At 47.4% G+C, this 26055-nt stretch overlaps 1 protein-coding gene across 1 annotated transcript; it reads right to left on the bottom strand.

The window, feature by feature from the left end:
• Window positions 1-25377, bottom strand: LOC124234468 (liver carboxylesterase-like). The gene is made up of 12 exons (XM_046651813.1): window positions 25194-25377; window positions 19499-19632; window positions 16690-16843; window positions 14945-15049; window positions 12792-12896; window positions 10408-10446; window positions 6524-6664; window positions 4823-4903; window positions 4424-4571; window positions 1698-1829; window positions 652-724; window positions 1-377 (listed from the first exon to the last, which is right to left on the bottom strand). Exons 1-12 carry the CDS (start codon window positions 25308-25310, stop codon window positions 197-199), a joined length of 1410 nt encoding a protein of 469 aa, XP_046507769.1. The 5' UTR covers window positions 25311-25377; the 3' UTR covers window positions 1-196.
• Between the last annotated feature and the right edge of the window lie 678 nt (window positions 25378-26055).

Raw genomic sequence — 26055 nt, 5'->3', positions numbered from 1 at the left:
TTAGTGTCCAAAAGAATATTTATTCCCAAAATTGAGGCCACAGATACAGAAGTTCCCCCTCTTTGGCTTCTGCCCACTCCCACCAGAGAATTCCCCAGCCTCCACAATAAGAACCTACTTGGATCCAGAAACATCTTCTATAGAATACGGCTGTCCTGGTTCCTCCAGGGCCCCTGAGGCTGGCTGGTCCATCCATTCACAATTCAATGTGTTCTGTCTGGAGTGGCTTCTCCACTGCCTCGGCCAGGAGCTTGGTCCAGAAAGCCACCTCCTTGTCTTTCAGCTTCTGGGCTGCCTGGGTGGGGACGCCAATCTGCAGGTACCCTTCCTTCTGGTCGTACACTGGCCAATGGGGCAGCCCCTCCCCATTGGGGTTTCTGGGAACAGAAGCAAATACAAAGTCCCCAAAGTTACCGTGTGATTCCAACAACCTTCTGAGATTTTCAGGGACCTCTGGTGTCATCTCTGCCAAGAGGCTTGTAAGAGACAGGGAGCTGACCATCCCCTAGGCAGCCTGTCCATTTTTAGAAAGCTCCTATGTCGGAGGTCACAGGGCCAGGACTTTGACCGTCAAATATTAGAAGCTACGCCTTTCTACTAGACATGCCCTACCCCTTCCCAACCCTGCTCCCACTTTGCCGCCAAGCTCACCCATTCCGAGCAAAGTTGGCCCAGAATTTCATCACCATCTTGCTGAGTTTGATCTCTTCTTCTGAGGCACCCTCTGTGGCAAGGAGACAAAAAGCCTTTGCTACTCAAAGTGTGGTTCATGGGGCCCCAGCAGCAGCATCGCTTGAAAGCTTGCTAGAAATTCGGAATCTGAGCCCTTACTCCAGACCCACTCAGTCAGAAGATGCATTTTAAGAAGTTTCTGGGTAATTTACGTGCAAATCAAGGTTGAGAATCACTGATGTAGAACTCAGCAAAGGGCTGTCGTCAATCCATGAGCAGGTTGCCTTCAGGGACACAACGCCCCCCCCCCCCCCCCCCCCCGCCAGGGTTTGGCAGACTAGAGCAACCCAGCCTTCCAGGCTTGCGCTCCATTGGGTCTTTTCAAATCTCCTTCACCCACTCACATATGCACAGAATCTGAAAAATGATGGAGCTGTAATGGCCCTAGGGAGTCACCCAACCAGGAAATGCCCAGAGGCTCTGGTGTGTTACAAACTGGTCCGAGGGAGGTACAAGTTATCTGTAACTCTTGATAGTTAAGGTATTGAAGACATTGGTGAAAAGTTTTCTTTAAAATATTGCATTCCTAAATATTTGAAATTTAATAAGGCATGAGTTTTAGATAGATAGATAGGTAGATAGTTGGATAGATAGACAGACAGACACGTTAGCCCTGATTCAAGGTCAACACAAATTCTAACTTTACTCTCACTCATTCTGACATGTTTTTCTGAGTCGTGGCATTCTAGCCCTTGAGCAGACGCCAGCAGGTAATCCACCACCTGCCATATTGATGCCCAGGTCTGTATTCTTTAGTTGACATGGAGGAGAGCACATGCATGTACATTCTCCATCATGCATCATAGAGCAAGAGAAAGGTTGAGAACATTTCTAGTTCAACTCTGTTATGGTGAATTCTGGAAACTAAGGCCTGGAGAGAAAGAAGACCTTTCCCAAGTATATCAAACCAAAATTTGAACCCAGATCTTCTAAGTCCAAGTTTGTAGTAACCAAACAGCCATCACCTTTGAAAAGCGGGACCCCGAAGACTGAGTAGAGGTCATCCCCGTGGTCCCCTATCACGGTCTTGGGTTTCATGTCTGATGAGAAGCTTGGGCGATACTGAAACTCATACATGTAGGTGGGGGCTCCAGCATCTGAGAAGACATGGATTAACGCACAGTTCATTTGACCTGATGCACACCTTGATGGTATCAAGTTCTCCAGGGGTTCTGAACACTCAGGGAATTGGTGGCACCCCTGGATCCTAAGTAGGCAACAACAGCAATATTAATAACAGCTGTCCATTGTGAGTGTCAACTGTGCACTGGACACACGCGACCCTACACAAAACCCCTGGTTATCAGCATAATAGAGACATAATTTTGAAAAGTTCTGCGATTTGCTTAAGAGTGCGTAAATGGTGGCCATGGGGCTGGATGTGATCCATGTATTTGTTGAATGAATGAATAAATGAATGAAGATTGAATGGATGAATGAATGTTGAAACTCTGGGTATATCTGTGCAAAATAACTATTATGGGGGCACCAGGTCAATTCACATTAACCACTTTGCCTACTGATGCATTCCTCCTTCAGAACCCTATATACACAGAGTTTACACATAGTCTAAGAGAGACTACGTGTCAAGAGAGACCTAGTAATCAAAAATATGCAAATTGAAAGAGCGTGATGTTCTTTTTTTTTTTTTTTTTTTTTTTTTGGTGAGGAGCGGCTTATGAAACTGGCAGCATTATTTGTGTGTTTTAAACTGACTGTCCCAAGTGAGAGAGTTAGGAAACCTGCCTCCTATACACTGGAAACCAGTGTTGCAGTCTATATGGAGAACTTTCAAATGCTCCTACAGTCCAGCCGAGTAATTTCACTTCTAAAATCCAATCCTAAGATAATTCTTAGAGACTTGGATAAAGATTTGTGCACGTAAGGTTGAGCATAATGTTTCTGTAGCACAAAAATATGAGGAGCCACCCTAAATATCCAATAGGACAGGAATACTGAAGTCAATTTTAATCCATGAAATAATGGAGGTTTTCCATGAGTTTTTATGGACAGTTAGGAAATGCCTACAACATAGTGTTCCAGGAACAAAAATATATATATACAATTAATTTTTAAACTATATGTAAGACATGGAAATGTTATTAGAAGAAGATATATCAAAAATTTACAGCTAGAAGGAGGACTTATGAGTTATCCCTCATTTCTACTTTATGCGTTCCCATATTTTCAAAACTTTCTGCAGCTGTAAGATACTATATTTTATTATATATTAATTTTATATTCAGAAACATTCTTTCTTAACAAAAGGAGTATGAGACAAACACGAAAATGAAAGAATAATATTGATAAAATTTGTGTCCTCCTGGCAAAAGACCCTGAACTCACTGTCATGAGATATCAGATAAAAACACAAGTCCAGTACGGCTGGACCAGCAGACCATGCAGCCAGGGACATCACAAAGCAGACACATAGAAAGATCCGAGAACAAGTTTATGAAAGAACAGATTTGTCCCTCATGGTCCACTTGCTGAAGAGATTCATCAGGACCCAGGGGAGGAGGAAGCAGTAACTAACACCCATATGGTACTGTCCCGAGTGCTTGGGTACATAGTAGTTCAGCTATAGCTAATTTTTATCAGGCTTATAACATCCCAAATTTAAAACCCTCCCAGCAAGGTTAGAGGGAGAGGTCTAGACCAGAGAACCATTTCCTGGATAGCAGACTAGGTGAAGAGGGGCTCCTAGAAGAGGAAAGGTCCTGTGAGGACCTCAGAAAGCCACCCAGAAGGGACACCTCCTGTCTAGGTGACCTCATCCACCCTGATCCCACACCCCTTGGGTCAAAGTGGAAGGTCCTCTGGTAGCCCTAGCACACAGTGGGATGGACAAGGGCCAGCTGGAGATGTTGGCATTCTCCAGTTCACCTGTCTTCTCACCACCCACTGTTCACTCCTCTTGACTTTCTTGGTCCGGGACAACCCTCTGGATCCTATGCTTAGCTTCAGTGTACCCCAAGCTCCACTGGTTAGCAAACTAGTTGACAGCTAGCTCTGACCTTGGAACCCTTCCAAGACATCTTCCCAAGATTTGAATTGTAGCCACCATTTCAGGTGAGGAGTCCCTGTAGCAGATGCTGTCGGTGCCTCACCACATCCCCTACTTCTGGAGATGCCACCCTGACTTCCATCTCCAGCATTGATAGCTATTTGCCGGAGGCCTTTGGACATCAGAGACCACTCTGCCCACATGTGCAGCAGGTCAAAGCACCAACCTGGGAACCAGTTAACCTCGAGAACAGCCTTCAATCAGTGACTCATGAGAGTTCAAGGATAAATGCCCCAGTTTCTTACTGTTTGCACGAGGTAACCCTGAGAATATCTTCTGCAGGTTTCCCAGAGCTCCCCAGCTCCAGTGTCCACAATTGACATTTGCTTGATAGGGAACCATGAATTGCCTTCCTTCCCCTTCCCGTGTCACTTCTCTACTCCTCTACTGGTGGATTCTGGGATTACCTCCCAAGTAAACTACTTGTGTTCAGATCCTTTTCTCAGAGCTTGCTTCTGATAGAACCAAAATAGCACCGTGTCCCACCCCTGGCCATGTGGAATTGATCACAGAGGGCTGACCCTTGGCAGTTTCCACATATCTGTCGATGCTGAGGGGTGAGCAGGACAAACTGAGAAGCTGGGGGGGTCAGTGGCCCTTTGCTGTGCAACCTCTGGGACTCACCTCTGTGGAGACGGGCCACAGTCACAGATGGGACACCAAACATCACATCTCCAATCAAATCCAAAAAGAGGTCTTTCTTTTTGACAGGGTCATCGGTCCCACCCAAATACTTCTCAGTGGCCACAGGAGTCAGTTCCTCAGGAATGTTCTGAAATGGATCAAGAGTGACAGTGACCACCAACCCCTGGCAAATGACACAGCTTCTCTTCTTGCATTAATGGTGAACCTCTCCAGCCCTGCGCAACCACCCCTTACTTCACGAGGCAGGTGGGAAAGGTAGTAAAATGGGGGTAGAACCCTCTGGCAACAGTCTTCCTTCTGCCATTTAATAGTCTGTGATTTGGGGCAAGCCCCTCTTCTTTGGTCTCAGCCAATTCCTGTGATTCCCTAGACTCTTACAACAATGGGGTAGGACTTCCACAAGAGAGACGTGGCTGTCTTCTGGTCCAGCTTGCCTTCAGAGAGCGGGTAACCCATCAACTGTTAAAACAATGGTAAAGCAGTTGTGAATCATTGAGAATTAGCAAGAGGAACCAAGCTGATCAACCAATCAAACCAATGCAGGCTGACGGTCACCTTGTCATGTCTTGATGGGCATGGGTCTTTCATAAGCCGGGCAAATTCAGTACATCAAAACGACTTATTCGACCCAGAAACTCAAGGAGTGCAAAAAGGAGAAAGTAAATGTTAAAAGAAGCTGTCCCAGTCCTTTGCAGTTTGTATGTGTAATATATACGTCAGGCTACAGTCCTCACAACGGTCATTGAGACAGAGTGAGAGTGTAGAAGTGGAGGGCTCTAGGCAGAGGACAGAGAGCTCACAAATACCCTCCCTGGCTCAGCTGACAGGGGAAGCCCAGAATCCTGCCGTTATGGCTTTGGTCCTTCAGTGTAACCCCGAAATTGTTCTGATGTGAGAACTGCAGAACTCTGCACGTAATGACTCCATCCAAACCTCTGCTGTAAGGGACTTGATCAAACTCTATCAAGGCTTCTAGCAGCTCAAGGCCCTGTCTTTAGAATGACCCTGTCGCCTTTAAAACTCCTGCCTGAGGAAGCTCCCTGCATCCAGGACAATTTAACCTTTATTGCAGCCACACCTGCTGATAGGTAGATAGGTCCCTGAACCCACTGTTAGAGCAGCTACTTTAGAAAGCTTGCAATTGCAAATCCTTCCTGTGCCCTTTGAGATGTAAATCTATCACCCAAACAGTTTCCTTAAGGACCTGAGAGCCATCTCTTTGAAATGCAGATTTCAGGGGATGACTCTTGCTCTCTCTAATTCCCTGTGATAGGAGAAAGACCTAAGTACACTGGACACCTTGTTAGAACTTATACCAATGCCCCTTGTTATAAAGAGAGGAGAGCTTGTTTCTCCCCTGGGTAGGCACCAATTAACTAATCCTGGCAGCCTAGGCAAGTGCAAACTCCCACTCCCACCCCGTAGCCTTTCCCTGAGCACATGGACCCTTTAAATAGACTCCAAACTTGAGTTTCAGGGACTTGAACTCAGTTCACACTGGACTCTTTTCCCTACTGTGGTGGTATAAATGAATAAAACCTGTCCTCATCATGTCAACTAGTATGCGCTTTGTTTATCTTTGGCAGAAGGGAAAGCTCTTCCTAGCTTGTAGAAGTCATTTTAACTCAAGAGGAAGCAAGTCCCTCTGAATCTTTGCAGTTGGATGACCAGGAGCGTGTGTGGCGTTTAGGGAGAAACCATGAAGGCGCCAGGCCCAAGGGGAGAGGCTGTAGGGCCCCGGCTTCACACTCCTTCACCCCCGAGCTCCTTTCCTTTCCAGGCCTCACTTTTCTCATCTGCCCAATGATTGTTTCTACAGGCCTCCCAGCATGGACATTTCAGGATTCTTGGATTGGAACACAATCAGAGAGTGTCTGGGGAGAGGGAACCTCAGGGCCACACACCCAGGTGAGAATTGGGCCCTCCAGAGGTTGCCAAGGAAATGTCAACTTGTGTGAAGGGGACAGCTGTCCTGGACCCCGGAGGGGCTCCACAGGAGGAGGAGATCCTGTGACCTGAGTTGGGAGAGGTGATGTGAAGGATAGAGGAGGTGAGTCTAAGACACCAGCACATTCTCACCATTGGAAGAATCCAGCCAAACTCCTGCTTGTTGATTCCGACGATGTAGGGAACAGTGTTGAACTTCTTTTCAGCCAGAATCTCCTCAGGCATCCTTGGCAGCAGCACTCCATCAACCACAGCGGGCAGGAAGGGATGGCTCTGGGAAGAGGGAGCACAGTGTCTGTGCTTCGTCTCTCAAGGAAACACCTGCCTCCGCATCTCCACCTGTCTGAGCGCAAGGCCAGCACCACAGAGCTGCGTGCTCACGGCAGACACCAGAGAACTCAAGATCCTAACGAAGGAGGCTAAGTCTGTATGACTCCAGAGGGCAGAACTTCGACCAGGGGCTAGAGATGGTAAGGTGATGGGGGCAAGTCAATCACAAATGGGAACATACATGCATATATATGCATATTTACATATATTTGTGTGTATAGATTGAAATGTTGAGATGTATGTACACATGCATATTTACATATATTTCAATTTGAAGTGTATGTCTATCTATGGGTATCTCTCTCTCTACAGTCAGTCTTCATTGTTCCTGGTAGTTTAGGTCTGTAAGTCACTGTGAACCCTGAATTAGTGAACACTGAGCCAGGTTCTCAGGTTGGTTCTCCCAGGGGAAGTACAGGGTCAGGTTTCTGCGAGCCTCTGGTCACATTTTCACCCACCCTGGTTTACATGTGTTTAAAGACATCTGATGTAATACACATCTATTACCCACGATTAGTTATTGGTAGCTGCTATTGATAATAAAGCACCAGTATAGAAGGGCTCCACATTTCCCAGGCCCTGGGTAATGTGACTGCAGTTTCCTTGGCCTCCAGCATCATCACAGTGCCACATAAGACCGTTTTTTATCCATCGTCATCTCATGAAAGCACAAATGCAGCTGTTTTTACACAGCTTCATCACACGCTATGGATGTTACTCTAGGCATTCCAGAGGGGCCTCACGGCAAATTTCCTCCTCCTTTTTCTGGATGGGCTGCAGGGTTGATCCATTAACACTGAACGCACAGCCGGCAGCACTGTGACCCACGCCTGAACGAAGCTCATCAAACACACGGACTTTCTCCCATGTTGGGCACATCATGGCATTATTGTGCTTAGGAACACTAGACAGCCCCTCAGCACTATCCTTGGGACCATTTTAAACAGAGAAACCACCAACAGAAAGCAAAAAGATCTGAAAAATGTGGCACTAATTAGACTGTGAAAAGGGCACTTCTTAATAGTATGATAGATGAAACAAGAAGACATAGTGTTGCCTTGCTGGATCTCAGATGGGAACGTACGTGTCATCACTTGACTCACACTTTCTGCCCCTCTGTGCATGTCCGTGAATGACCACAAAAGTGCCCCGAGTATTGATTTTGGGTAACAAATACATTTCAGTGAATAGGTGAATTCACAAATACAGAATTCACGATCAATGACAACTGACTGTAGCTATGTACCTGTATTTAAACATGAGCTATTCTTGATAAGTGATTTGCTTGAAGGAGGCAGTGAGCTCCCGAACGCTCAAGGTGCTGAAACTGAGACTTGGCTCCCTATCCGAGAGAAGCAGCAGGAGTAAAAGAATCAGGGATGAGCTCATGTTGTGTTGAAAAACGTATTAATATTAGGTTTCACTTTTGATGAAAAATATTTACACGATCACAGATTCAGCAGAGCCTCACTCACATATCACTGTCTAAGAAGCTGGTTCTGGGTACAGTTATGTTTCATAGTTGGTCACAGAAGTTGTTAAGAGCATGGGTATTGGAGCCAGACTATTGGGATTCGAAAGCTGCCTCTGCCACTAACTAGCTGGTAACTTGGGAAAGTGATTTCACCTGTTTGTGCCTCACTTTCCTCATTTGTAAGATGGGTTGTTGTGGGGCTTAAATGGCTGAACCCATGCAAAATGGTCACCACAGTCTCTGGTATTTGGAAAGGGTTGGATAAACATTAGATATTATTCATGAGCAGCGTTGTTACAGATCCCTTGCGTAGACCCCACCCCCTTGTGCCATATTTCCAGCTCCACATACTATGTGTCATATTCTCCCTTGGATGGCAGGTGAAACTGGATAATCCCCAGGCTTTGAGACCCTGTGACTCCCAGGACCTGTGTCTGCTCCACAAGGGCCAATGAAGACCGGCCAGTTCTGGCTGCAGAGGAGAAGTTGTGTCAAGTGATCTGACTCAGCAGGACAAGGGCCCAAATCCTAATGCAATATGGCTGACAATAGGAACAAAGGATCAGGATGCCACCACTGATCTCTTCAAAAGGCTGTGCAGTTCAGAAAGGGCTGCTGTGGGAAGCTGCCTAGAGGAGCAACTCCTTCTGGGAGCAAGACACAGGGCAGCCCACATGAGGGAGGTGCCTCCCATCTGCAGTGGGCCTGGGGAATGAAGACTATTCCAAACAATGCGAATGGCATGAGCACAGTGACCGAGGTGTCAGTGTGTAGCACAAATCCAAGGAACCTCAGACCCCGGGAGCCCTGGGCTTGGAGGAAGGCTGTGGGGTGTGGACAGAGAGAGAGTATATGGTGCAGCACACTTTCTGCACCATGTCCGGCACAGAGCAGGGACTCAGATATGCTTTGAAAGATAACTCCATGGAGGTGAGCTGACTTGTCTGGTAAGGAGGGTCAGCCTTTTAAGAAGGGTGACATGCCCTGACCTGGGTCCACAAGGGTAAGTCGGGCTGCACTGTGGGGCATGGTAGTAGGACGGACAGTAGAGGTGGAAGATAGGGAAAGTCCAGGAGACACACCATGAGGGCGTGATCCGGGAGGCATCCTGCGGGGCTGACAGACACGAGCAACAGTGGGAATGGCAGTGATCACCGCTGTCCAGTATGGTTGCAGGTGGCTGCCCTGTGTAGGGCTCCTGCATCACCTGGCTCAAGTAAAAAACCCAGTGGCCTGATTCATCCCTTCTCTTCTTCTTTTGCTCCACGTCCTGTCCACTAGCACATCCTGTGAGCTGTTACTTCAAAAATATTGAGGTGCCAAGCCCTTCTCACCACCCCCTCTGCAGTGGGCTTGTCCAAGCCGCCATGACCCCTTGCCTGGATTGCTGCAGCCCAGGGTCCCCCAGCTGCTGTCCCTGCATCTGCTCTGCCCCTTCCCCACCTTCCATTTAGCACAGCCATCAACGAGCCCTTTGTAACATCCAAGGTCACTCACTCCCTCACTCCTCTGTTCAGAACCTTCCTAAGCATTTCTTGTGCATCCAGGAGGACGGAGGTGTCCTGAAGACTGAGATTCTTGGCTCCCTCACGGACAGCCCTGAAGATGGTGCAGCCTTCACAGCTAATCAACCCTGCAGCCTCGAGGAGAAGATCTGGGCTCCTCAATGAAGGCTCCAGAGAAACCCCTTACCCAGTTTTCTCCACCTTCCCATAGTGGAAATTTAAATCCAGGCTTCTCCCTGGGGTCATTGTTGGGATCAGGAAATGTAAACCAGAAGAGGGTTAGCTGGGCCAAGGGGAAACAGATTTGATGACTGGGAGCACTGTGCTGGGAGTCAGGGGAGCATGGTCCAGTCTTATGTACTCTTGGCTGTGTTATCCAGGCAGTCATGGTCCCTCTCTGGGCCTCAGCAATATGAACACAGGCAGTTACTATGAGTCCACAGGGAGAATTCTTTCATTCATATTTAAATGGAGCTTAAAGGTATGGGTCCTGGGGCTGACCCTGTGGCCTTGTGCTTAAGTTCAGAACGCTCCACTTCAGCAGCTCGGGTGCATTTCCCGGGCACAGACCAACAACACCCATGGCAGCCACGCTGCCGCGGTGATTCACATGCAAAGTGGGGGAAGATAGGCAACAGATGAATCTTCCTAACCAAAAAAAGAAAGAAAAGAAAAGAAGAGAAAAAAAAGAAAACATCCGTCCTTACCTCTCTGGGGTCTCCATGGAAATCAAGGGTGAAAAATTTCTGTGAAGACAAAGGCAGAGGATGTAGGTGAGAAGGCTTCCTGGAGAAAAGCTGGACACCCTGGCTGCCCTGGGCATGAGCACAGGGTGCAGGTGTAGGATGGTGGAGGGGCTCTGGAGAGAACGTCTGTGGTGGCGCGTGCCCCGCCCTCCATCCATTTCCCATTCTTGTTCCCCCAGGAGACAACACCTTCTTTTTCCTTTTGGGGACCTCACTCTTCCCCACTCTCAGCCCACGAATGCAGGCATCTACATGTGACCTGGGGTGCCCCATCTCCCTGACCAGAGATTAGTCCAGGGATGGGCACCATGCCGTGTCAGTTCAATAGTGTTTACCCCAAATATTTTCTGGAATTGTTGGGAAACAACATTTTGAAGCAGATAGGATGCAAGTCTAGAGGGCTATTGGTGTCTTTAACTTCCCTTGGGGCCAGAGAGATTTTTAACAATATCATATGTGAATCTGCATCTAGCGGCACCTGTAGCCCCCTGCTCCTGAACTGTAGTTTAGTTTTCAGGTAGTTACCTAAGAGTCTGTCACAACACATTCCTTCTTCTGTTCAAGAAACTTTGAGATGAGTTTTCCCATCTTGCGTTTGAAAGTCCTGACTCATACAAGCTCTTGGAAATTCACCCCACCCTACACTTCACTTGTGTTGTGTGTTCACCAAGATTGCACAGACTGGAATGTCACACTGTAACTAACAGGTTCTGACCAGTATGCAGCAAGTGATCAGTTTAGTCCCTCCTTTATGGGTTGTAGCCATAACAGCCAGGGGTGTGTGGGGGGTGTGTATGTGTGTGTGTGTTTTGAGAAGAGTGGATAATGAGGGAAGCACTACCATATGATCTCAGAAAATCTCAGAAGGATGACATGGGCTCTTAGGTTCTCCGGGTTTTCTCAAAGTCACCAACTCTCCCTGTAAAAACTGGTTCCTCTTGTGTGACATGCAGGAGGCTGAAATGAATTTTCCCCCTTCCAGGCATCAGAAGACAGTCGTGCTTTTATTCTTTGAACCATTGGTCACCTTAGTTGAGCCTGTGAAACCAGGATCAAAGCCCCAAGGCCACAGTGAACTCAAGCTATGAAAATAGAGCAGCATCAAGTGCTAGAGGCCTGTCCTGGGGCTTCGAGTAGTATCCTCAGGAGCCCAGGGTCCAGACAGAGTGTTCAGGGCTTCAAGATCCTCCTAGGTTCACATTCACACCCTCCCCCCACAAAGAGAAGAGTTCCTGTTTGTTCCAGATACTGTATTCTCTGGGTGTCTGTCCCTGTGATGACACACTGCCATAGCCATCCATCAATCCTCAAATGTCACCTTCTGTTTGAAGCATCCCTGCTGACTATTATAAGTGTTTCTCCTCTCTATACTCCCATCACACTTAGCCCATGAAGCATATGGTGTGTTTCTCCTCGGACAGTTCTTTTTGAACAGGGACTGCATTCGATTCATGTCTGCATCAGCCTCCCTGTTAACCGCCCATACACTTAGCATGAATGAGTGGATGGTGGAAGGATGGACAGATGGATGGATGGCTGGATGGAGTTGGTCAACACATGTAGTATGGGTGAATTGGATGGACAAATGGATGTGTAGATGATAGCTAGCATATAGGACATGGATGGATCGTTGTCCTTAGAAGGATGAAGGATGGAGTGAATATACAGTTGCTGGATGATGCATGGATGGTTGTTAATAGATGAATGAAATTTGTAGAAGAATGGATATTAGATTGATGAAAGGATATCGATGAATTGGATTGATTGGTAGATAAATGGATAATAAGATGATGAAAGGATGGATGAATGGATGATACTTGGTTGAATGGACAAGTGAGTGGATACATGGTTATCCTAGAACACAACTGAGACAGAGTCTCTGAAAATCTAGAAAACTCAGCCACCACTGGGTAATAATTGAGGTAGTTTCTAAATTAGCCAAGACAAGTTGTGACAACCTTCTTGAAAATCTTTGTTCTTAATAATCTCATCCCTAATATTCAGGATGGTAGTTACCTCTGGGAATATGTCATGTTTCAATTTTTAATTTCTTAAACATATATCTGCAAACTAGAATGGAAACACAGTAAGTTATGATAGAGCAAGGGGATTATTACACAATTGTTCATTATGCTATTTTTTTGACTTTGCTAACGTTTCTGATATATCATGCCAAAAAACTCCAGAAATTCGCCATTCACATCCAGAGGCTGACATTGCTCTTGAGATGTGAGAAAGTGCCCCAACTAGATTTTCCGGGGTGAGGGTACAGTTGAAATGGTCAAGCCTGAGGCCAAGTTTACAGGGTGGGGGGCTTGGGCAGCCATGAGAATAGATACACCTACCATCTTCAGTGACGTCTCCAGGAGCTCGTCTTCTGTCTTCTGGCGCAGGCAGTCAACAATGACAGCCGAGCTCGTGGTTTTACACCCAGCTAAGATGGCAATTTGCTGTAGAGATCATGGGCAATAACAGAATTCAAGAGTGATATACCTTTCCTTGTTCAATAAAGAGCTGTTCCATCCCAACCTCAATTTCTAAAGGAAGCAGGGGTTGCAGAAAATACGCTGGACCAGTGGGTGTGGGTCCTCATCCCAGTTATGCCACTTACTCAATCTCTGTGTCTGATAACTTATCTCTGTTCTAACAGGCACAACGATCTCAGAGCTGAATATCTAAGGAGAGACAGCAGGAGTGAGGCTAAGAGCATCAAGTCCAGAATCACTCTGTCCTGTTTCACATCTTGGCTCATCCACTTACTAGCCATTTGGATTCAGACAAGTAACTTACAAAGTGACCAGAGGAGAAGATGCAGATGGAGAGGAGGCAGGCTCCATGATGGTGGGGCTGTGGAGAGTGTGCACAGCTCCCCAGAGCCTAGTACAGTGTCCGACACAGAATCAGTGCTCAGGATGTATTTGTTGAATAAATAGAAAGATACAGGGGCTGGCCCAGTGGCGTGATGGTTCAGTTCACATGCTCCACTTCAGTGGCCCAGAGTTTGAAGTTTCAGATCCCAGGCACAGACCTACACGCTACTCATCAAGCCATGCTGTGGTGGTGTCTCACATACAAAATAGAGGAAGGTTGCCACGAACGTTAGCTCAGGGCCAATCTTCCACACCAAGAAATAGTACAGGGAGAAGTAGAGGAGAGAGAGAAAGAGTAAGAAAAAGAGTCTTAGATTCCCTTCATTTTGTCAATTTCTAGTGTCGATTTAATAGCAAAATCCAGCCCCATCTCTGCCAACTCTGTTTCCTTGAAATGACTTCTCCCTTCTCAACTTCAGCCTGGTCAAGTGGGCTTCTGTTGTTTATGTACAGACAATTCTGAAAAGCATCCTCAAAAATTTTAAAAATTCTTGGTGTCTTCCTTTCCTTTCCTCCTCCTCACCAGCCCCTTTAAGTCTGACTGCTGCCCCTATTGCTCCATGAAACCAGCTCTCACAGCCCTACATAAACGCCCCACATCACCGACTCCAGCAGGCTCTCCTCAGCTGAGCCTCCTGTGGCTCCCTCTTCCTTAGCTTCCTAACAGTCTCCAGATAAAGACAAAGTCCTCACCAGGGTCCTGTGCAGCACGGCCCCCGCAATGTCCCCATCCTCAGCTCACTCCAGGTTCCCTCTGCTCCTTCTGCCCTGGCCACATCAGCCTTTCTCGTTCTCTCTCCCTTTTGATACTTCCTCTTACTGCAGAACGTTTGCACATGCTATTACCTCTTTCTAGAATATGCTTTTCTCACCAAGTAAATTACTGTACCTTCTTCTTATCCCAACTCATTAGCCATTTTTTCAGAAACACTTTCTTGATGACCTCCCCTACTCAAGGGACTAAGTGCGATTTTAGATTCTGTTGTGACATCACATACCTCTGCTTTATTGCTCTTGTCAATGCGGACATTTTATAAGTTTATAATTTGTGTGATTATGTAATCATTAACCTGTCTCCTCCATGAGAACGGAAGTTTCATGAGGTTTCTAGACAGCTGGCTAGATCAAAATTATTTGTTGAGTAAGTGAGTGAATCAATGAATGAATTCTCCAGGAAGCACCCCCAGGCACAGGTCCTCAGGGAGGAGCCACATCAGGCCCACATGCTGCAGGTGGGTTCACCAGAACTCAGACCCTGAGAGGCAAAACACACAGTGACAGTCCACTGCCAGTGGCATGGTGGGACTGGCCCAACACCCCACCTTGGCTCACTTTGGGAAGCGTGGTCTGTGGACAGTGCTCTGAGCTGACAGTCCAGTATCATGAGCTTGAGTCCCAGCTCTGTCCCATCACTCTCTGACCTTAACCAGCTGCTTCCACTCTCTGCCCCAGGTTGCTCAGCTGGATAACTGGGAGGTTGGGTGACGTGTCTCCTTGCCTTTCCCACTCAGCCATTCTCACTTCTGTGATGCTTTGAGGGTGTCAGCTGGATTCCATAGCAGAAAGGCCCCTGAAGACTCCATGAGAGCAGAGCAAAGGGTGCAAGGAAGATCTAGTGTGAGACTCACCTGAGCTTCAGCCTTCGAGTCCTTCTTGACCAGGCAAGTAGTGAGGGCCACGCCACTCTCAGAGATGGCCCGGTGGAAGAGGTTCTTGGCCAGTGGAGATAACACCTGGGAGGGAAGCGGAGAGGAACAACGTTCATGCTTGGGGAGGGGTCTGTAAGAACTGTGTCTATCGACAGCTCTCCCCTGACCCCTTCCCCTCGAACCCTGGCATGCAGTGGACATTAGAGCTTCTTACTTGCCCTGGCCTGTTCCCCAGACTGACCCTGGGACCTGGCTTCTCCAGGAAAACCTCCCTCAGCTGGAGGCAGCCAGGAGCACAGAGTGAGGGACAGAACAGGAAATGTGTGGCATGTGTTGATTATAACAATCAAAGTATCCGAATGATGCTTAGCAATTCCTTGCAATACTTTAAGACACAGTACTGATTGTGTATTTGCATTGCTCAGAACATATACTAGGAAAGATAATCATGGAGGCACACAACGACTACTAAGAATTCTCTTTTGTTTAAAAGGGTGAAAATTGGAAATAATCCAAGGATCCAATATTATGACTTGGGTAAATAAGCTATTTTTCATTGTTACCATGGAATACTATGTGACTTTAAAAAATAAAATTTTATAAGTGTACTTCATGGTTAGGGAAATGTTGATGGTGCATTAGAACGTTAAGAAGATCTTTTTGTTTAAGCAAATCCTGGATAGGTAGATAGATAGATAGACAGATAGAAAGATAGACAGAGAGACAGATGGATGGTAGATGTTAGATAGATAGATAGGGTGAGTCATGTTAAAAGTCGTGTCACGTATCTCAAAATGTCCACCCTGAGTTTCCCTGTATAATGGGATTATGGAGGACTCTTCTATAGGGTTATCTGTACTTTTCTTTTTTCACCTCTTTAGATGATATAAAACCATTGCCAACTGAGTATCAACTATGAAACGAAAACATGTTTTAAAAATATACTAATAGAGCTGACCCTCTGCTGCACTCTGAGGCAGCTGAAGGATTCCTCACCCCTCCTAGCATCTTCCAATCTGGTTTTCCATCCTTAATTCCCTCATGTCTCCCTAAGCCCCACCCTATCAGTAAGATATCCCAAGCTCCCAGGTCATGTCCATGTTGCACATTCCCTGTCCCATTCCTCCCCATCCCACCTTCTGACCCCTCCTCATTCTTACGTACTTCCCTCAGCACAGGTGCATCTATCAGTCCAGAGACTGCTGCCCACCCTCTTGGGCATGGACAAGACATAAGACAACCTCAGAAGATGCCGCGGACCTGTTCTTAGTGCTCATGCCCCCCTGATATGTAGATCAACCTTCAAAAGTGGAGGTTGTTACAATAATCTAGGTCGGCTTGGTTCAAGCCAAACCACAACACTCTGCCCATCTCTCAGGGTTGATTTCCCTTGTTCATAAATGATGCCTACCCCTACTTCCAAGAGAAGTGAAGGGAGTCCTAATGGCAAAATGATCGGGAAGAAGAGGGAGGGCTCAACCAAGTGAGAGAGGGGAATGCCATTTCTGCACCTGCAGCTGCAGATTCTTATGGGCCCAGCATACTAAGCTGAGTCTGAGCTTCCTGGGGGCAAAGGACAGTGTTGTCTTAGCTCTCCACCATCTGATACTCTGCAGAGTGGAGTCAGTCTTGAATCCATATCTTGTAAATAAAGGGGCCCATGGCTAGATTGGCTGGTCTCTGACAGGTCCCATCAGGAGCCACATCAGACCAGGAACACTTACAAGAACAGAGACACTTTCACCTCCTGCTGACTCTCCAAAGATGGTCACGGAGCTTGGGTCTCCTCCAAAGTTGGCAATGTTTTCCTGGACCCAGCGCAGTGCGGCCACCTGGTCCAAGTGACCCCAGTTTCCTGGGCTGTGTTCGTCCCCTGTGCTGTGAGTAAGAGAACAGGCTGGAGGAGAAGCAGAAACATTATGGCAAGTCTCTCAGGACCACAGATGGGGCTGGGGACTCTAGGTGAGCCTTCTGGAATAAGATGAGGCTTCCACTGCCCTGATGCAGGGGTCTCCACGTGCCTTCCACTTCTGTAGCATTGTTCTGTTGTGAGCTCTACATTCCTTCATGTGGCTTCTATTTATACAGCATCAGCTATGTGCAAAGACTGTTCTAAGAGCCAGGAGCACATCTGAGAGCAAAATAGGCAAACCTCTGACTACACAGAGCTCCCATTATGGATCATAAACAAATAAAGAGATAGATATAGAATATGATGTCAGGTACTGAAAGTGCTTTCAGGAGAAATAAAATCTGGTAAGAGAAAGGCAGGGGTGGGGCAGTGGGCTCCTATCTCAAATCACACGACACATCTCTTTGGTGCTGTGGCATTTGAGTAGAAACCTGAATGAGTCTGCACAGAGCCTTGCAAGTATCCAAAGAAGGGAATTCCAGGTGGAAAAAGACCGGCAAGTGCCAAGGGCCCAGAGTCCAGTGAACAAAGTGCGAATGTAAGACATGCAGCTATAGAGGGCCCTGTGGGCCTTGGTGAGGACATCAATGTCATTGTCAGGAGGGAAGTCACTGCAGGGGAAGGACATCATTCCATTTATGTCTTACATGGTCAGTCTGGATACTGTGCAGATCAGACAGGGTATAAAGTAGCAGGATCATAGAAGTGGCCGTTGTTACAGTGCTCCAGGTAAGAGACACAGAAGGCTTTGATTGGGGTTGGCGGAATGATGGCAGTGAGAAATGCTCGGATATTGAGTGAATCTTAAAGGTGGAACCAAGACGATTTGCTGATCGACTGGATGTGGGAAGTGAGGAAAAGATCAGAGTCGAGGCTGACCACAAGGTTTTGTGTGTGTGTGTGAGGAAGACAGGCCTTAACTTAACATCTATTGCCAATGTTCCTCCTGTTTATTCTCCCCAAAGCACCCCAGTATATATGTGTTTATCCTAGTTGTAGGTTCTTCCAGCTCCTCCATGTGGGGCACCAGCTCATCATGGCTTGATAAGCGGTGCTAGGTCCACACCCAGGATCCAAACCAGCAAACCCCGGGCTGCCAAAGAAGAGCACATGAACTCAGTCACTCGGCCATAGGGCAGGCCCAAACCACAAGGCATTTATCCTCAGCATCCAGAAGAATGGAGCTGCCAGCAGCTGAGCAGGGGATGCTGTGGGGAAAGTAAGAGTGTTTTGGGGGTAGGGGCGCGAGAGTGAAGGGTTTAGTTTGTCCCTTTAAGTGGGAGGTGCCCTTAGACGTCTAGTGGAGACAGCAGGAGGTAGAAGGAGATAGTTAGTGATGTGCATCTGGGTTTCAAAGAAGACTTTGGGGCTAAAAACAGGGAGCTGTGGAAGTGCCCCCTGAGGTCACTCGGGACAGCAGTGGACATGGAGAGGGAGACACACGCAGAGGCCCGAGGACAGGGAGGAGGAGGTCCGGTGAAGAGGCAGAGGAGGAGCAGTCCATGAGGTCGGAGGCGGCCCGGAGCCGACAGAGGCAGCATTCCAAAAGGGTGTGAACCATCATGTGTGGATGCTGCCAAGACTATGTGTGGATATTTGCCAAGGTAGGGTCAAGAGCTGGTGGGTCATTGGTGACCTCGACCAGAACAGTCTGGTGGTGTAGTCGGGGTGAATAGCTGACGGGTTTGGGTATAGGGGAGACTGGGAGGAGAGGAAGCGGGAAGGGCTAATGTAGCAGTTTAACTGTAATGAGGAGCAGACCCCTCACGTGCACCCCTCACCCACCTCAGCATACTCTGCATGTCATGGGTGAAAGGGATGGGGAGTCTTAGTGAAGGCAATACTTCCTGGGACATGACTCACCTGGGATAACCCACCCCACCTCCCTAGGCCTTTCTAGGAAGACGTCCATCCCTCCCCCAGCCTGCCCATCAGCCATCTCAGGGTCAGAGATGCTGCAGCCTGTGATTTCAGAAAAGACTCACAGTGACTGTGTCCTGAGGGAAACCTGGTTCTGTTTCCATGGAGACTTGATGGAGAAGACTCTAGCCTTGACTCATGCATGAGCCAAATGCAGAAGAACATGGGGTGAGAGGGCCTGAAATACCTCCTAGGAGGGTTCTCTATCCAAGTCGGAAGCTCCATCAACCTCCCCGTGCTGGGCACCCATTCCTTCACCCTGAGCATTTACCGAGCTCCTGCCATGATTCTGCTGTTCATTACTTTGTCGTGAGAGGTAAGATGTAACAACTACTGCTCTAACGACGGTGGGGCAGGCTAAGTGTCATTTTAATGGTGTGCAATGTTCCGGGGCAGAAAAGCTAAAAAGGAGGCGATGATTATTTCAGAGGAGATAACATTTGACTTGGACCTTGCAGAATGAATAGCACCTTGTCAGGTAGAAGAGGCATCCCAGGCAGAGGGAACAGCACATGCAAAACAAGCAGGTGGACCAGTGTGCCTGGGAATGAGAAGGGACGTGGAGCCAAATTATGAAGGGACTTGGGTGCCTCACCAGGGAATTTAGTAAAGATCCCCTTGAGGGCTGACGTGGCCAGAGCAGGGTCCTAGCACCCTCAATCTGAGGGCCAATGTGCAGTCAGGGTAGTCCAATATCTTACCTGAAGAATCCCCAGATGCCCAGGCGGTACTGAATGGTCACCACCACCACGTTTTCATAGGCAGAGAGGGCCAGCCCATCATAGTCTGATGCCCTACCTACCATCAGACCACCTCCGTGGATCCACACCATCACCTGCACAGGGAGGACAAAACCATACTGGATATAGGAAGCAGAGCTGGGAAAGACCTCAAGAGGTTGTCTGGTTTGGTCACCTACCTCTTGGCCATGACTCAAGGAGGCCTGAAATCCACTAGTCCCCACCAAAGTTGGAACAGGTAGTCACTCTCCTCCTCCACTCTCCCAGCTGAGGCCCAGGCCACCAGCCCACTCAATGCACCCTAGCTGCCCCTGCCTGACTCCCCAGCCCCACTGCCACCTCCTCCAAGGGCTATTTGAGAGGGTTATGCTGAGAACACCATCATGGGAACAGCCAAGCCTAAGAGTGTCATCTTCTCCCCAACACTCCCATCGTCCTCACGCCTGGACCCCTCACCCACCTCATCATACTCTGCATGTGGCAGCCCCTGTATATCAGCTTTATCCTTGTTACCTCATTTGTGGTGAATTAAACTTCTCACATGTTAATCATTATCTCAAGAAGTACACATGCGCCCAGTGGTAGCTCTTTCTTACATTCTTTCCCTCTGCCTCCTCTGCTTCCCCAAATCCAACTGATCTTCCAAAGCCCAGCCTAGAAGCTTCCTCCTCGAAGAAGTCTTCAATCATTTGATTAACATATCTGAGAACCAAGTCAAGGGACTGTGATATGACTTGAGGATGAAAGTGCACAAAAAATTCATGAGTCATGGTTCTTGCATTTAAAGAGGTCATATAGCAAGGAAATGAGAGTGGCTAAGATCATCATATTGCAATAATTTTGTTAATTAAAAAAAGAACTCATGACATGAACTATGTGCCAAGTGTCTCTCTAAGCACTTTACCATAAAACACCCATGAAGTAGGGACTACCATTGTTCCATTCAACAGATAGGGAAACTGAAGCCCTCAACCTGCCCGAGGTCACACGGCTAATAAGTGGTATAAGCAGGATATGAACCCAGGCAGTGTGGCTCCAGAGTCCACATGGTGAGTCACTAGTATACTGCATCCAGTGGCCATGAGCAGTAGATCAGCTGTTAGGATAGGAGTAATATCTTAACTTTATGAAAATTAATAAACAGAACCCTGATTTAAAATGAAGTTGGAAGGCCAGAAGAGAGAACTCTCATGCAGGTGCCACTCAGTGCACACTACAGACCCCAACAAGAAGAGACATACTTTGCATCCCCAATAGTAAGCAATACTACTTACTAGCCCAGGAGAAGGAAGAGGAAATTCCTCCTTGCTCAGCAACAGCTCAGCCAATAGGAGATCGCCATAGCACAGTCAATGAAAAGCCACTATACTTTGAACTCCCAGTCTCCACCAGTGGACTCAGTTTACAACAGCCCCTCTCAACTTCATAGAAGAGCATTTCTCTTCTTTCTTTCTTTGGACCGGCACACAGTTCTCCATAGACCACATGTCCCAAATCACAATTCTTTGCACTTCTTGAATAAACCTATTCTCCTAGTAAAATAACTGGCTGTTTATTTGTTTTAGACCAACATTATTTGGTGACCCATATGGGGATTCAGAGAAGAGCCCCGACAACTCCAATGTTGGTGGGCAAACAGGTGAAGTACCCACAGAGCCCATTGAGGTTGCTGCTTTCTCATCTATCCTGCAGTTGAAGGGTAAGTTTTCTCCTGAATCTTGAGCTGTACTCTCTTTGCATTTTGACCCTCTCCAGACCTTATTTGGGACCTCTCCTTTCTGTATGGAAGTCCAAGAATCAGACCCAGAAAAGGAAAAACAAGCTTGGAATTTCAACAATTGTTCATTTGATAAAAAGAGAAAGCTCTGCTGTGGGCCAAATAACACCCCAGTCCTACGACAGACTCTCATTCCTCTCCACTGTACATGCATTGAGTCATTGGTCCACCAACAAAATAATAGCACTCACGAATCAAAATTGGTGGGAAAATTTTAATAAGTCTGCAAAAATCGTCTACTTCTCTTATCCCATTTTTCCACAGCACAATCCACTGAAGTCTGTGTGCACTGCTCTCGGACATGTAAAGTGCCTAACAGGCCATTTGAGGCTTGGTAAATGGATTTCATACAGTTTCCCCCATCTCATGGATAAACATGTTTTCCTCATGGTCTTTAAGTTTTCTCACTGGAGTGGAGCCTTCCCCTGTAGACGGTTACTGCCACTTCCATGGCTGAAGTCCTTTTGAAAAAAGTTATTCCTGCCTGGGGTACCCCTCTTGAACTTTACTGCGGTTGAGAATCCATTTTACCAGTCGAGGGTTCCAAGAAGGCTGTGCTTTTTGGCGGGTTTTACAACACGTTCACTGTGCTTACTACCCTCAATCGTCTACTTTAATTGAATGCATTAACAGCATTATGAAGATTCCGTTGGCAAAATTTGTAGAGATTCTCCAAATGCCTTGGTCAAAAGCATTGCTTTTTGTCCTTCTAAATCTCAGGTCCACCCCTTTGGGAACTCATAAACTCTCACCCTTTGAGACAGTCCCAGGATGGCCAATGCACCTGGTCCCTGACTCTTTGATCTGGAGCTGATAGAAGGAGATATAATTCAATGTTGTAATGGCCCAACTGATTTTATCAAAAATAACCTTCTCTGGTAGAGCAATCTTTTCACACTGCGCTCCAAGGGGGTGAAGACCTTATGCATCACACCTGGCAATCTGGAGATTTCCTCTGTTGGAAAAGACCCCTCCAGAGATACTCTCTTCAACCTGGCTGGAAACGTCTCTATCAGGCACTGCTAACTAACTCTCGTGCTGCCAAACTCCAGGGAATAGGCTCCTGTGTTCATGTGACTCCTCTAAAGAAAGCACCAAGTCCTGAGTGGCCCTGCACTCTACCTGGTAACCTGAAGGTACAGATTTCCCAGAATGGAAGGAGAAGACATCTGATGAGACAGTTTCTCAAGATGTCGAGACCAGGCCTATCAGAAGGACACACACAGACTTAGGTGGGAAATGCCTGAGAAATCTCCCTCCTACACCTCCTCGTTACTCGAGTGAGACCACAGAAGGTTTCCAGTCTGTTCACTTTCCCTCTGATGTGGGACACAACATCCAGAAAGGTCCTTCCTGGCATCGAGGGACAAAATGCCACTGAATTCAGAAAAACCTGACACTTCATCACCAATGATTTCAGAGAAAAATCTTGATCAAAAGGGAAAATGTCAAAATTAATAAGCAGTAACCTCATTTGAAATGGAGTCAGGGGTCCAGAATGGAGAATTCTCATGCGGGTGCCACTCAACGAACACTACAGACCCCAACAGGAAGAGGCATACCCTGCAACTCCAACAGCAAGTGGCATTGCTTACTACCCCAGCAGAAGAAATAAGAAATTCCTGCTTTCCCAACAAGACCTCAGCCGAAGAAAGACGGCCATAACTCAGCCGATGAAAAGACACTGCACTTCGAAAGCCCAGTCTCCTCCAATGGACTCTGTTTACAACAGGCCCTCCCAAATTCTAAAAGAATGTTTCTCTCCTCTGTTTCTCTGCATTCGCACAAGGTCAGCCATAGACTGACTGCAAGTCCTGAATGGCATTCACTTGCTGTTCCTGAATAAACCTGTTCAGCTTGTGAAGCAGCTGGCTGCTTGTTTTAGTTGAACACCTTCAGCTCTAATTAATGTGTCAGGAGTGCCTGACATGCATACGTCGCCAGGCACAGACACGCAGCTGGATGTTCATCACTGAACACTCCTATGTGAATATCCCGGATTTGAGGAAACAGAGCCAGGTGTCTCAGCTAGTAAAAGGCAGAATCAGGATTTCAGCGGAGACTGTAGTTCCAGGAGCTGTGTCCATAACTAGAGGTCTCCTGCCTGCAGGTTCCAGAGCCCCTGTTCCTCCCACACCTCCGATCCCTCCCTGGCTCCAAGTGGAGGGGCTGAGTCTGAGTTATCTCTGAGTGAAGGCTGAGCCAAGGTTCGGGCAGTAGAGATTTGCTGAAGTTAGTCTCTCTCTGTGCAGCTGAAATGGGAGGACCCTCGAAGGCAGAGGCTGCTTAGTAACAGTATCGTGTTCCTGCCTCCTCTTACCCCCCAAGTCCAGCTAAGTGTAGGCAATGAGTACATAGCAGAAGAAGAAATGAATGAATAAGTGAATGAAAGAATGAGTGAACCTTTGTCCCCACCACATGCAGTACAACTTTTGGTCACAAGTTCACAGATGCCCTCCTCCACTCCTGGGCATCCTGCCAGGTGTGTGCTGGGAGATTCCAGGGTGCTCACGCACCTCCCTTCTTCACCTCAGGGATCCCCTCCTTTCCAGAAGACCCTTCCCACACTCCAGCCTGAGTCTGGAAGCTGACCCCATCTCTTGGCCTCCCTTTATTCTGGAAATGCTGACTCACTGGGTCATCAGCTCATGCCAAAGACAATTAGGGAGGGCAATTAGCTACAATAAAATCCCTGATAGTTGGCCAAGGAAAGTGCTAAGCAAGAGATAAGCAAAGAAATTGCTTCTTGGATTGACCCAGGCTCTGCCTCTATGCTTCCCTAACAGGATATCGTCAGAGACTGATTTTTGTGTGCTGAGTGAGGACAGGCTACACACAGGCTCGGTTTCCTAGTCTGTGTCAAAGAGCACTAGTGTGAAAATCAGAAGACTGATGCTCTTGTTGTGCCAACCCTACTGTGTGACCTTGCCCCTTGCCTTCCCCTCTCTGGGCCTCAGTGTCTCTCTCTGTAAAGGAAGTGTTAGGTTGTTGGCCCATGTGTAAGATTCCTTTCAGTTCTAACATTACTGGAAATTATGTCTTAGCTGCTCTGGGCATCAGATTCCTAATCTAGCACCAACAATAATCATGCTTCTTCTTCTAGTAGCATAGGAAAACTTGGAAAAATGGAAAGGTAGATTACAGATGCACAGCAAACTCCCCAAAAGATCCTATGCCTGTCACTAGTGGAAACTGAGGTTGAAAGGGAGCAGAATCTGCCACCCCAAAATATGCCATTTTGGTATACTGATTATTTTGACATAAACATACTTCAGAAAATTACTTAGGACACAGCAAGTGCAAGAAGGACACTCTAACCCTCTTTTGTCTCCTGAGAGCAGGAAGTAAATCTCCCATGTGAAGTGCACCTCCCTGCACCTGAGGGTGAATGGCATCCTTATCACCAGAGATGGGGAAGTCAAGGCTGAGAAGGCTGTAGAAACAACCTTTGTCACTTTCTCTTTAATTTGATAGCCCAACTGAAGTCCCTTTGCTTTATCAAATCTGCACGAATGTTTCTCTGTCTAGAAGGTATAAAGTCTGCTTGCTCTGGCCACGTTTTTGAGTCTCATATTTTGATGAGCTCCTGAATGTACAAAATTAAGTTTCTATTTCCCCTGTTAATCTGTCTTGTGTCAATTTAATTAACAGGCCAGCCAAAGAATCTAGAAGGGAAGAAGGGAAAAGTTTTCATCTTCTGCAGCTTCCTGTGGTCACGGAGGTCTGGCTGTGGTGGGTTAGGAAAGCCCTGGGGCCCCTGAAACAGCCATGGCTGGTGGTGGCCCCACCCCAAACTGCCTTCATCCTCTTCCAGTCTCCACCAGAAGATACTGGAGGGCTGGAACTCACCAGCCTTGATCAGTGGTATCCACTGCTTACCGGCAGCCTGCTTTTCTTTGTCAAGTCAGCGGGGGTGTAAATATTTAGGTAAAGACAGTCTTCAGAAATCTGGAAAGCAATCTTCTCCTTTCCGAAGGTAACAACATCTGAGGTCATTTCCACTAGCGCTGGGTCCTGGGAGCACCTGGGAGGGGGAGGAAAAGAAGAAGTCCTGAGGCTCGATCAGAGCTAAGCAAGGAGATGTCTCCTATGGTCAGGCTGGGCCTTGGACTAGGAGGGTTAGATCTGTAGCAGTTTTGTTCACATTCAGGATACTGGAAGGGTTAGGACGTTGCTTGGGGATTTGGGAGGGGGTCCTGGGACTCACTAAGGCCTTGCAGAACTGTGTATAGTGAGGAGGCCAGGCACCTGTCCCCTTCCCAGAGCCTTCGGGATGCCCTGGGTCAAGGAGAGGAGGCTGCCTCTACACCTGGGAGAGGACCATTTCTGCATGCCCTGGACACAGTCTGGCTCCCCACTGGCCTCCATACATTGGGATGCAGTGTGACCATGTTTCTCCACCAGGTAAACCAGGTGTTCTACTCCCAGGAGACCTCCATAAACCATGAGAAGTCACTCAAATGGCAGACATTGAGGGCGGACAACAGGTGCGGGAGGAAACATTTAGGAGGCAACATTAAAAGAACTGTACAGGTTCTAGTCCTGCCTCAGCCACTAATATGCTGGGTGACCTTGAGTGAATTCCTTCCCAGCTCTGGGCCTCAATCTTCCAGTTCTTGATGAGAGGAGTTATTTCTATAAGGGTCTTGCATCCCTGAAATGCCAAGATTCCATCATCAACCTCTCCCAGGCAAGTGCTGTTGGTAGCCCTAATAACAGATCTTAAAGATCCAACATAGAT

This window comes from Equus quagga, unplaced genomic scaffold (assembly GCF_021613505.1).
Source record: "Equus quagga isolate Etosha38 unplaced genomic scaffold, UCLA_HA_Equagga_1.0 76196_RagTag, whole genome shotgun sequence".
Classification (NCBI taxonomy): Eukaryota; Metazoa; Chordata; class Mammalia; order Perissodactyla; family Equidae; genus Equus; species Equus quagga.
Note: the sequence above shows the minus strand (reverse complement) of the source record. Positions and strands in the feature narration are given on the sequence as shown.